The following is a 12,892-nucleotide window of genomic DNA, read 5'->3' as shown; positions in this document are numbered from 1 at the left end:
CGGTGGCTCTGCTATGATACCAAGGAAGAGCATTCACAAAAGTAACATTTGCAAACTCGAGTTTCCTTTTTCCGTGTTTTTTATTTTTGTGATTTTTCCTGAGCGGAGGTTTTCTAAATGTAACCGAGTGACATCCTTTCCTGCTCGCTCTGCTCAGCGGCTCAACGGATATTCAACATTTGTTTGTAACTTTTTATTTGTCCTTTTCCTTATAAATATGTTAGACTAGAGAGGGTCCGTGTTCCATTGCGCTCATTACATTCATTGCATTCTTTGTGGTCATCGCGTTTTGGACTTCTTCTTGAACCTATGCTGAGGACGGCAGCTCGAGAGACTTTACCGAGAGACCTGTCCTGACCCTTTAGCTAGAATAGGTAAATATGAGAATAATGATTTTGCTAATGATTGATTTCCATTTGAATTAATTTAGATAAACAAGCATTCGTTTGAATTCTGGTGTCGGGTGTTTATTCCTTGTCATTTTTTGAGTTTTCAAATGTATTTCCTATGTTTAAAATCATGACTCAGGACAATGTCATTAGGGTCGCATTGACCTCATTGTAGATGCAGATTGGTTTAGGTTTTCTCTCCTATATTCAGTGTGGATAGAGTAATAGTGTGAATTTTAGTGTGATGGGCCCTAGCGTATGATGTGTGTATGTGCGTGCGACTGTAGGTTTGCTCTGTCCGTGGAAGCAGGGAGAATTTATATGTGCCGATCTGCAGCAGGTGCACCTCTCAATGTCCCTCCTGTCCTCTGTTATCCGAGTCCATGTCCCTACCCCAATTCCTCCTGCCTACCATGATCCAATGTACCATACTTGCGAACATTTTGAACTTGGTAAGAGGGAGATTTTGAAATAAAACTGGGGTATTGATTTTCCCCTTTGAGTTACATTGAAAAAGAGAAGATTGTAGACAGGAAACAGATCAAGTAAAGCCCATTTGAGCTTAAAAACATTGGACGTTTCCTGGCTGAAACGGGTCTGTTGGCATGTATGGTTGTATGACCACTGCCTCTTCCTTCTGCCCACAATGGTCTATTATATTGCCACAGCCTCTCTTGCCAGTCCTGTATTGTTGGTTTGTTGCCCCTGCCCCCCTTTCCACTGCCCTCCATAGTCTGTTGTGCTGCCACTGCCCTTCCTGCCTGCCTAGTGTGGTCAAATTGTTGCCTCTGCACTCTCCTACCTGCCTTCAATTTTCAGAGTCCGTGCCCCTGGCCTCTGCCTCTCAACAGTATCCCAATGAACAACTAGATTGCTAACATTCTATATTTATTACAAAAGTGTGGAATGCCTGACGTCATCTTGATGTAATCAAAACTGTAATGCCTAGAGCATTTCCTTTAGAAATTACATATATGAGAGGGTCTAATTTGCATCAAAATTATGGTTAGTGCTCTAAAAAACTAAAATGAGGACATATTTTCTGAGTTTTCAAATAGCGACAAAGAATTTTTAAATTATTTGTAATCTTAGTTTTTTTATCCAGTTGACCACTTGATTAAATGTTGCATCCAAGGGGAGAGGGTGTGGTGTTACTTCCAGAGCTGCAGACTTTGCAACTGGGGAACCAGGTTGGAGTTTCTGCTTCAGCTTAACATTCTGTGATTCTGGTCAAATCACTTAATCTCCCCATGTCTACAACCAAAATGAATTTGATCTTATGTGATGTAACCAATGTTCATGTAAAGCACTCCAATACCTGACAAGTCTGCACTATATAAAACTGCAAATACACAAAAAATAAGTGTTTTGCACACTTCTGTCATTGGGCTACATTTGGGCTACATCTGGGTGATATTTGGGCTACATTTGGGCTCTTTTGTCTCTGGTGGCCATTTTAGGAGATTTATTTGTTATGAAGTTTCCTAATTTCCTCATTTACTGCAGTCTCCTCAGTAGGAAATGCTTTCAGTTTTTTACTTTGATTCCATCAAGAAGGTATTCAGATATGTCACACATTTGCCATAAATTCTGAATGTTAGCACTCTAGTTGCTCATTAGATCACTCTAGTAAATCTACCGCTCACCACGGAAGTCTGCTGCTAGTATTAGAAGTGCATGTTTCAGTCTGCATATCAGAATTTTTTAATGAAATCGAAGAGGATTTGAGAAGTCACTCAAAATGTGCCCTCATTTTTCTTTCTCCAGCACTAATCATAATTTCTATGGCAAAATGAACCCCCTCATTGTGTTCCTTTTTAAATTACATGTTTTAAGTGTTACCAGTTTATTCCAATCAAGATGGCTTCAGGTGTGCCATACTTTTGTCATAAGTAAGACAGTAAGCGCTCTAGTTGTTCTTAAGAACACTCTGGGACATTCTGTCATTGGGCTATACTTGGGCTACATCTGGGTGATATTTGGGCTACATTTGGGCTCTTTTGTCTCTGGTGGCCATCTTGGGAGATTTATTTGTTATGAAGTTTCCTAATTTCCTCATTTACTGCAGTCTCCTCAGTAGGAAATACTTTCAGTTTTTTACTTTGATTCCATCAAGAAGGCATTCAGATGTGTCACACATTTTCCATAAATTCTGAATGTTAGCACTCTAGTTGCTCATTAGATCACTGTAGTAAAGCTACTGCTCACCAGGCAAGTCTGCTGCTGGTATTCAAAGTGCATGTTTCAGTCTGCATGTCAGAATGTTTTTGTGAAATAAAAGAGGATTTCAGAAGTCAAAATGTGCCCTAGTTTTTCTTTCTGCAGCACTAATCATAATTTATATGGCAAAATGAACCCCCTCATTTTGTTCCTTTGTAAATTAAATGTTTTAAGTGTTACCACTTTATTCCAATGAAGATGGCTTCAGGTGTGCCATACTTTTGTCATAAGTAAGACTGTTAGCGCTCTAGTTGTTCTTTAGAGCACTCTGGGAAGCTGCAGTAGAACACAAAGGAATCAACTGACAGTCTCTGCCCTTGTTGGATGTACATGTTTTACTGAGAATGTCAGACTTCATTCTTACATGACTTAGAAAGATAATGTGAATTTACTGAAAATATGCTCTCAGTTTAGCTTATAGATCACCTTCCAAACCTCTGTGGGAAAAGTATGAGAAAATAGTTTTCTCTCAAACATGGTTCGTGATATCACAGCAGAAGGCTTTTTCACATGGTAAAATCACCTTAGAACACACCACAGTTCCTAAAAAGAGTATGGTACCATCTACAAATGATTTATAATGTAACTAAAGTCTTAAAACCTTCTATTAACTGCAATGCATTTTAATGAGGTGCTATCATGTATATTGGTCCCAAGATGGCTGCCAACACTTCTTGGATGAAGTACTGACAGCCAATCAGAGCTCACGATGAGATGTGTGGTTAGGCTCCGCCCAGATATGTATGTGATTTTACTTTTGATTTTCTCAGGAACTACTGAACAGATTGACACCATATATGCAAAAGGCACATGCCTGACCTGAAGACTACCTCTGCCAAATTTCAAGTAATTCTGTTCAGCCGTTCGGGCTGTACCTTGGACTAAAGGTCCCTATGGAAAATTGCATGGGGAAAACGTGTTTTGGGACCCCCCTTTTTTCTCAGCCCCTGCTTGACAAATCCCCCCGAGACTTTCAGGGTAGGAGCGGAGCGGAGCGCCCCACCTATTTTGAAAATTTCGCGAGGATTCGTCAACCAGCGCCAAAGTTATTCCAAATAGAATGTTGCAGATTTCCTATGGAAACACGGTCCTAACTATCTACTGGCGACCTCCAGTAGATAATATGTGTATATGTGTATATCGCCGCTCCAAGATACCCACAGGTAAGAACGCACTCTGCAGAAGTTACTAATCAGGTAAGGACCACCTCACAACCCCATAGAATTTCAGCCATTCAATTAACTTGAAGATAGCCTTACGCGTTTCTGAGCTGCTGCTCGTCGTCAGAGGCTTTAACTGAATTCGTGCTACTGGACACTCCCACACTATTTGTATATTTAAATGTCCTCAGATGGACTGATAAATTTCACCCACATGGATTGTGGGACTTGCAGTCCGTGTCCCAATAGTCACTATATAGTCGCACTTTAATGAAGCTGTTTTCAATGAAAGGCCCTGTCATGGGCCTCAGGGTGCGTGTGGCCCATAAATCCGTGATCAAGATCGCGGAGGCGATCGAAACGCGTCTGAGGCGGACACTTGTCTGACGATTTGAAATAAAAAGTCAGGATTTGAAACTTGAAAACCGCTTGGTGCATTTCTTGGATGGCAGTATTGAGCATTGACTGAGGTCCGTACCTGTTTCCAAACTCCCTTTGTGAAATCGGGAGGTCAGGACTTTGTCTGCATATATATATATATATATATATATATATATATATATATATATATATATATATATATATATATATATATATATATATATATATATATATATATATATATATATATATATATATATATATATATATATATGAGAGAATAGAGACTTTCTTTTAATTATATATATAATATATAATTAGTAATATGGACATAGTCACTTATCTTTCTGGCGTCAGGAATTCTATTATTAATGTCATCACAGAGTGTGCAGGTATTTAGCCTGGATTGCCACTAAACTGTGTTGCTACAAACTGGAGTAGTTTATTCGATGAATGCCAGGCGATGTCATTTTTTTAAAAACTACAGGGTACATCGTAGCCCGCATGAAAACATGTGATTATGTCTTTAATCTGTTTTCACTTGTGAACAAGGCTTGCACAGAGTTGAAACGTGTCAGGACAATGAGGATTTGCACGCTGCTACTGATTTGGTAAGTAATAGACCTTGGGAACTTTGAAACAGGCTTCCTGCCTCTTTTTCTCGATGAATTGATTTACGGGCACTCCGTTCCCGCTATTGGAAGCTGCCATGGATGGTCTATGGCCCCTATAATGGAGAACTCTCTTGCTGTTAATTGCGGACTGGGGGGCACGACCAGTCCGCTACTGTGGCCCGAGAGGACTTTTACCTAGAACATGGTGCATGAAAAGCAGGTAAGGGATGAAAGGCGCATATGTTGCTGCTGCCTTTCGGTTTGGATACCTGTGTTTTATTAATGGTGACACTGTGCACGTAGTCACTTTATCTTTCCGGCTTCAGGATTTATATTATTAATGTCATCATAGTGCGTGAAGGTATTGGACCTGGATTACCACTAAACTGTGTTGCTACAAACTGGAGTATTTTATTTAAAGAATGCTGGGAGATGTACTGTTTTTTAAACTTCAGGGCACATCGTAGGCTGCATAAAAACACATGATTATGACTATAATCTGTTTCCACCTGTGAACAAAAAAAACTACTCCGCAAACTCCAGACCCTCCAGAACGCTACAGTTAGACTCATGCCTGACATTCTGCAACATGACCACAACGCCCAACACCTCCGTGACCTCCACTGGCTCCCTGTCAAAAGAAGAATAACCTTCAAACTGCTCACACACGCCTACAAAGCTCACAACAACACCGGACCCCAATACCTCAAACATCGAATATTCTTCCACGCCCCCAAAAGAAACCTCTACTCAGCCGACCTTGCCTTAGCCACCGTCCCTCGTTTCTACAAGACCATAGCAGGTGGAAGCTTCTTTTCCTAGTTAGCAGCCAAGACCTGGAACAAACTCACCCTTCACCTCCAATGAAGCCCGACGCTGCATCAATTCAGAAAGGACCTCAAGACCTGACTCTTCGAATGACCCCAACTGAGCTGTTCACTTCCCCCTCCCTCAGGGCCTTGAGATAAAAGAAATCCAGATATTCCATAAACAAATGGAAAACCGATTAGAGACACTTGAGGGGGAAAAATTGAGGAAAACAAAGCAAAAAGTAATTGTGAGTGTCAAGATTATGAATTAGATAGAATATTAACATTCATTAGGACGCATGATGCCCGTCAAAAACAATCATCTACCAATGGAGGAATAGCTGGTGGAAGTCTAGCCTCAGATCATGAGTCAGAAACAGAGGTTGAATCTGACATATCAGTAACAGGAGACAGTGTTGACTCTGGAGGTGAAGGAAGTAACAAGCCAACTTTGTTAGAGAAATACAACCTCCGGAGAAGATCATACAACCGAATGGCAGAGGGCTAGGATCAAAAGAAAGAGGAGATGGAACTAGAGTTTAATATTCTTCCTTACACTTTCCATATGGCGATGTCCATGATGGTGGTGGAGATCTCCGCCCTTATGTGAAACGTTACTAGTAAGAAGCTGTACCAGGGGGTGGAGATATGAAAGCGTACGATTATGTCTAAATCTACAGTCAGAAATGCTAAATAGCAAAAAAGTGTAGATATACTACTACGTGCATTGGTAGTTTTGCACATGAGTAAATCTACACATGTATATTTACCTTTTTTGAATCAGGATAGTGTAACTGGAGAGCTGGGAGAGAAGAGAGAAGTAGTGAAAGTGAGAGAATTAAAAGAGGATAATGGTCTAGTGAGTGACAGGAACAAAAGTAGTGATAATAAATCACGATTGGAAAAGAGGGTATTATATGTCCTGAATTATGAGTCTAATGTAGAGTTCGGTGGATTGGTTGCCCCGTCACAAATGTGACAGATATTCTTTCCTCCCTTGATGGAGTAACCCATCTGCCAAAATATAAATCATGCCCAAAGTGATGAGAAAGTAATTACTTAATTTTTAACTCAATATCAACCCTTATGCATAACCTTTTTGTTCACAGCACATTACTGTGTACGGTTTGTTTATTTGCAGGTGGATTGAGTATATTGGGAAAGATAGATGTGGTGTCTTTATATCTACTGTTGTAAAGAAGAAGCAGTTCGGACAAAATATCGGAATCAAAAATATCGTGGACCAAAATATCGCGTCAAGGATATCGAGGGCAAAAATATCATGAAGGTACGTTTCTATAGGTAAGTAAACTTTTAATACATGTAACTTCTCATCTATGTACCTTGATGATATATATATTGTAAAGGTACATAGATATGGAGTTAAGAATAGTATATACTTACCTATTTGAACTTAACTTCTTGATACTTTGGTCCTCAATATTTTTGACACGATTATTCTGGTCACGGATATTTTTCGGTCCGATATTCTGTCAGTGATTGCTCGGACATGCAGAACCTTTTAAATGGTTTCTTTGAATCAGTAACTGTTGTGAAGCCCTGTTTGTGTTCACACTAACACTATCTTGAGTTAAGAAAGGGTGATTCCACTTGCTTCTTCATTGAGGGATTTATTCAGTAAACATTCCCATTTGAAGATCTTTGGAACAAGATTTAGTACCATGAACTAATGTAGACATCTACTCTGATTGCAGTCAGGGGGAAAAGTATGACTTGTGCGAGTGACTTACAGTATCTGGACTGACTGCTGGCCGCTAGATACTCCATCATTCTACTGGGATGAATTTCAGCCCCAGTAACGACTCCCAAGTGCATTTCGCATACATGTGGGATTCAACTACTGTGGGTAAAGTGAAACAGCTTTAGTGCTGATCAGAGCATGACCTGACATATTTAAAGTTCTATCCTCATGCCTATGTCTTTGGTCATAGGGTAAGCATTGTTCACTATTCCCTGAGAAAAGCACTGTTGTGTTTCCATAACATTCATTACCTCAGGCCTCCGCCCTATAATGTGGACTCCTTAACATCTCACACTGACAGCAAGAGTGAAAGATGTAAAGCCACATGCTAATGGCGCATTAATTAAGTTCCATGTGTGAGATGGCATGATACTGGCGAAACCTAATCAAAAAGCCTACAGTCCTGCTTTCCAGAAGACTCCCCTCTTTCTAGATATCACTTCAAAGGATCAAGCATGATTGTGGCTAAAGAACACTCAAGCCACACTTAATAAAAAATGTCTGGTGAATGTTCAGTGATTCATCTACATGTGGACAGGGATACAAGCTGTCTCCCCCTCTTTCTTGCAGTGGGTGCTTAGTGAAGACATTCCCTCTTTTGAAGAACTGGGGAAGAAGAATCAAAGCACAGAGCACTCACTTTACAGCAAGTGGTCAGAAAAGGATTTTACTTCTGCAAACTTAAATTGATTTAGCAAGCCATTTATAAAATAAAGTGCTCTTGATTACAGATCTGCACCAACGTAGAGTGAGAAGCAAATTCTGTCTTGAGTTATACGTATCTTTTTATATTACCAGAGAGAAAACTTTCGCTCTGCATTGAATCATTTACAATTTCTAATGATAGCCTGGATTTTAAGTTTAGTTCTCTCAAAAGTCCACTCCAGTTATTCATAATCTAGAGATGACTATTTCAAACTTGCCGTATTTTGTCTAATCTGAAGTCTACTCCGAAGTGTGAAAAATTAGATCATCTGTAGTTGATAAAAAGCCACATCATTAGCAAACACATACAGAATTGTAGTGCAACACCCCAAAGTAACAAATTAATTTAATTAGCAAATAGCCACCTGCAGTTTTATAATGTGGTTTCTTTTACCTTGTTAGTCTTTCCTAGCACCGTATAGTGATGATAATACCGGCGGCGACAGCAACGAGGATAATAGCAGCACGAACATATGGGAAAACACTTGTCCTCGAATCAAGATCAGCAGGAGAACTGCAATTTGAGTGATTGTAGCCTGTAGTAGAAGAGATAAGCAATAGAATTGAAAAAGGCATATACCAGTTGACATAATGAAACATTCTCAAAGTTAGCCAAATCGTTTTACCTTAATTACATGAATAAAACACAAAAAAGGACTTTTAATTCCACATATTATAGATGGTTATTTATGCCCTTGTTATGAACATGTAGTTTCCATACCAGCAAAACTATGTCCTGCAAAGACCTCTTGACGGTCTAAAATCCTCAGAATTCTACCGTGGGCAAACAGGCGTTGTCACTATTAGCCTCTTGTATGTGCATACATTAATGAGTTGAAGGTAAAGTAGATCTAGTTAAAATTGGAGTCTAGGTCTATAGGCTCCAAAGGAGAAGCAGGATGTTTAAATCTGTAGGCAAATTCTCACTAGATGTTTGATAAATACTCTATGCTCACTTTGATACGAACTAAGAACTCCATATTTCTGGCAGTGGGAGAGCGTGTCAAGGTGTAATTGGTAATATGATTGTATGTGGAAGGCAGGGGAGGTTTCAGAGGAGATCAACATAAAGGAATGAAGAGCAATAAAGGGTCTTAAGATATTTTGGAATTTTAGATTGGAGTTAAGGTGAAAGGGGTGTAATTGAGAAGATTTAACATGTACAGGAAAGGTGAAGATGAAAGAGGCTATGATGTCACTAACGGAGGTTGTATAGAGAAAGGATAATAGATGAACTACGACAAATCCAGAGGCAACACAGCTGATAAAGGAGTGGGAGACAAGCACCAGAAAAACAGTGGTCCAGACGGAGAACCAGGTAAGAGCATTTCCAGAAATGACAACTGCTGGCAAGGGCAAATAGATTAGTAGAGAGTTATAAAGTGCTGAAGGTGAGGAGAAAAATGATAGAGCAGAATTATTGAGGTGAACAGATGTCAATCAATCAATGCATTTATAAAGCGCACTACTCACCCGGAGGGTCTCAAGGCGCTAGGGGAAGGGTGTCTGCTACTGCTCGAACAGCCAGGTCTTGAGCTGCTTCCTGAAGGCGAGGTGGTCCTGGGTCAGGCGGAGGTGGGTCGGGAGGGAGTTCCAGGTCTTGGCGGCGAGGTAGGAGAAGGACCTTCCCCCTGTGGTGGCTCTTCGGATGCGGGGAACGGCGGCGAGGGCATGGCCGGTCGATCGAAGCTGGTGTTTGGGAGCGTAGAAATTGAGGCGGCTGTTGAGGTATCCTGGGCCTTGGTTGTGTAGAGCGTTGTGTGCGTGGGTGAGGAGACGGAAGGTGATTCTTTTGTTGACCGGGAGCCAGTGCAGGTCTCTCAGGTGTCCGGAGATGTGGTTGCGACGGGGGATGTCCAGGATGAGTCGTGCTGAGGCGTTCTGGATCCGCTGGAGCCTCTTCTGGAGTTTGGCGGTGGTTCCGGCGTAGAGGGAGTTGCCGTAGTCCAGTCGGATGGTGACGAGGGCCTGGGTGACCGTCTTCCTGGTCTCGGTAGGGGTTCCACCGGAAGATCTTTCGTAGCATGCGCAGGATGTTGAAGCACGTCGAGGAGACGGCGTTGACTTGTCTGGTCATGGAGAGGGAGGAGTCCAGGATGACGCCCAGGTTACGTGCGTGGTCTGTCGGTTTGGGTGCGCTGCCTAGGGCGGGGGGCCACCAGGAGTCATCCCAGGCGGAGGGTGAAGATCCCAGAATGAGGACTTCCGTCTTGTCCGAGTTCAGTTTCAGGCGGCTGTTCTTCATCCATTCGGCTACCTCTTTCATCCCTTCGTGTAGGTTGGCTCTGGCGGTGACCGGGTCGTTGGTGAGGGAGAGGATCAGCTGGGTGTCGTCGGCGTAGGAGATGATGTTGAGGTTGTGCTGGCGTGCGATGGCTGCGAGGGGTCTCATGTAGACGTTGAAGAGGGTAGGGCTGAGCGAGGAGCCTTGAGGAACGCCGCAGATGACTTCGGTGGCTTCTGATCTGAACGGGGGGAGGCGGACTCTCTGTGTCCTTCCGGCGAGGAAGGAGATGATCCACTCCAGTGCCTTCTCCTGGATTCCGACGTTGCTGAGGCGCTGCACTAGGGTACGGTGGCAGACAGTGTCGAAAGCCGCGGAGAGATCAAGGAGGATGAGGGCCGCTGTTTCTCCATTGTCGAGCAGGGATCGGATGTCATCGGTGGCTGTGATCAGGGCGGTCTCGGTGCTGTGGTTGGCCCGGAAGCCAGACTGCGAGAGGTCGAGGGATCCGTTCGTCTCGAGGAAGGCGGCCAGCTGCTTGTTGACGGTCTTCTCGGTGACTTTTGCAGGAAACGGGAGCAGCGAGATGGGGCGGTAGTTCTTGAGGTCGGTGGGGTCGGCTGATGGTTTCTTAAGTAGAGCGCTGAGTTCGGCGTGCTTCCAGCTCTCCGGGAAGGTAGCGGTGTTGAAGGAGGTGTTGATGATGTCCCGCAGGTAGGGTGCGATGACAGTGTCGGCCTTGTTGAAGACGTGGTGAGGGCAGGGGTCGGACGGAGATCCGGAGTGGATGGAGTTCATCGTGCGGACGGTGTCTTCGGTGCTGATCGGGGTCCAGGCGCGGAGGTTGGTGGTGGGGGGCGCTGGTTCGGTCGTGGCGTGCGTCGGTTGAGTGCTGAAGCTGTTGTGTATGTCCGCGATCTTGTTGTGGAAGTAGTAGGCGAGGGAGTTGCAGAGATCTTGCGAAGGGGTGATGTCGTTGTTTCCGGCGTTGGGGTTGGAGAGCTCTTTAACGATGTTGAAAAGTTCCTTGCTGTTGTGTGCGTTGTTGTCCAAGCGTTCCTTGAATGCAGTTTTCTTGGTGGCGTGGATCAGTTGGTGGTGTTTTCGGGTGGCGAGCTTGAGGGCAGTCATGTTGTCCGGTGTTGGGTCTTTGCGCCAGGCTCTCTCGAGGGCTCTGCAGTTCTTCTTGGAGCTCTTGAGTTCGTCTGTGAACCAAGGGGCTTTCTTGCTGCCGGGTCTGCTAGGCGGGGTCCTCAGAGGGGCGAGGTCGTCTGCGCAGTCGCTGATCCACTTCGTGAGGTTGGTGGCCGCTTCGCTGGGGTTCGTTGCGCTGGTGGGTGGGTTCATGCTCAGGGAAGTCGCGAGCTGGTCGGCTGTGATCTTGTTCCAGCTTCTGCGTGCAACCTGTTGCTGGTGGTGGTGGATCGTGGTCCTTCTGAAGCTGAAGTGGACGCCGCTGTGGTCCGTCCAGTGGAGTCCGGTGGCGTGGCTGAAGGTGATGTCCTTGCTGGATGAGAAGACGGGGTTGAGTGTGTGTCCGGCGTAGTGGGTGGGGGTGGTCACCAGCTGCTTGAGTCCGAGGTTTGCGAGGTTGTCCAGCAGGGTGGTGGTGTTGCGGTCGTTGTTGTTCTCCAGGTGGAAGTTGAGGTCCCCGAGGAGGATGTAGTCAGCGGAGGGGAGGGTGTGCGGGCTGACGAAGTCGGCGATGTCTTCGCTGAATTGTGTGCGTGGTCCCGGGGGTCTGTAGATGAGGGTGCCTCTGAGGGTCGTCTTTGGGTCGGTGTGGATCTGGAAGTGGAGGTGCTCGGCGGGTGCGAGTGTGTCGTCGGTGTTGGTCGTGATGCGGATGGTGTTCTTGTGGATGATGGCGGTGCCTCCTCCAGTCTGGTTGACGCGGTCCCTCCGGATGATCTTGTACCCGTCTGGGATGGCGATGGCGATGTCGGGCGCTGAGGAGGCGTTCATCCAGGTTTCCGTGAGGAAGGCGACGTCTGGGGCTGTGATGTCGAGCAGGTTCCAGAGCTCGACGGCGTGTCTGTGGACGGAGCGGGTGTTGAGCAGGATGCACTTGAGGTGGCTGCTGCTGTTGCGCGTCGTGGTCTTGGTCAGTGCTGGAGTAGTGCAGGTCCGGATGCAGGCGAACTTGCAGGTGTGGCAGCAGAAGAGTCCGTGGGTAGCGGAGCCGGGTTCCCCTTAAGAAGGGAGCCGGGAGGGCGGGTTAGCTGGGAGGCGGGAGCGTGGGATCCAATCGGCTGGCGGGGGGGCGGGGCCGCAGGCAGGCAGCGGCGGGAAAGCGAGTGCGGGCTTGACGGGCGGCCCTGCGGCGGCGGGGGCGCTCGCTGACGGCAAAGGCGAGCTCGCTGACGGCAAGGGCGAGCAGGCACGCAGGCACAGCAGCAGAAGGCAGGAGGCAGGAGCAGGAGGTACTGGGAGTGTTGGGGTGACCAGGCCGAGGCGCAGTGGTCACTCCCGGGACTGAGCCGGGTTCCCCTTAAGAAGGGAGCCGGGAGGGTGGGTCAGCTGGGAGGCGGGAGCGTGGGATCCAATCGGCTGGCGGGGCCGCAGGCAGGCAGCGGCGGGAAAGCGAGTGCGGGCTTGGCGGGCGGCCCTGCGGCGGCGGGGGCGCTC

The 12,892-nt window shown here is 45.6% G+C and overlaps 1 protein-coding gene across 2 annotated transcripts in view; it reads right to left on the bottom strand.

Annotated features, from left to right (window-relative positions):
- The window catches only part of LOC146772950 (SLAM family member 9-like), a 282,152-nt gene that overhangs the window by 133,151 nt on the left and 136,109 nt on the right, over window positions 1–12,892 (bottom strand). For both annotated transcript variants that reach the window (XM_085638140.1, XM_085638142.1), the window contains exon 4: window positions 8,435–8,576. In XM_085638140.1, the coding sequence (XP_085494266.1) occupies window positions 8,449–8,576 (128 nt within the window). In that variant the 3' untranslated portion in view covers window positions 8,435–8,448. The remainder of the gene's footprint in view (window positions 1–8,434; window positions 8,577–12,892) is intronic.

Source organism: Triturus cristatus, chromosome 12 (assembly GCF_964204655.1).
Source record: "Triturus cristatus chromosome 12, aTriCri1.1, whole genome shotgun sequence".
NCBI lineage: Eukaryota > Metazoa > Chordata > Amphibia > Caudata > Salamandridae > Triturus > Triturus cristatus.
The sequence above is the reverse complement of the archived record's forward strand: the minus strand, read 5'-3'. Positions and strand labels throughout refer to the sequence as shown.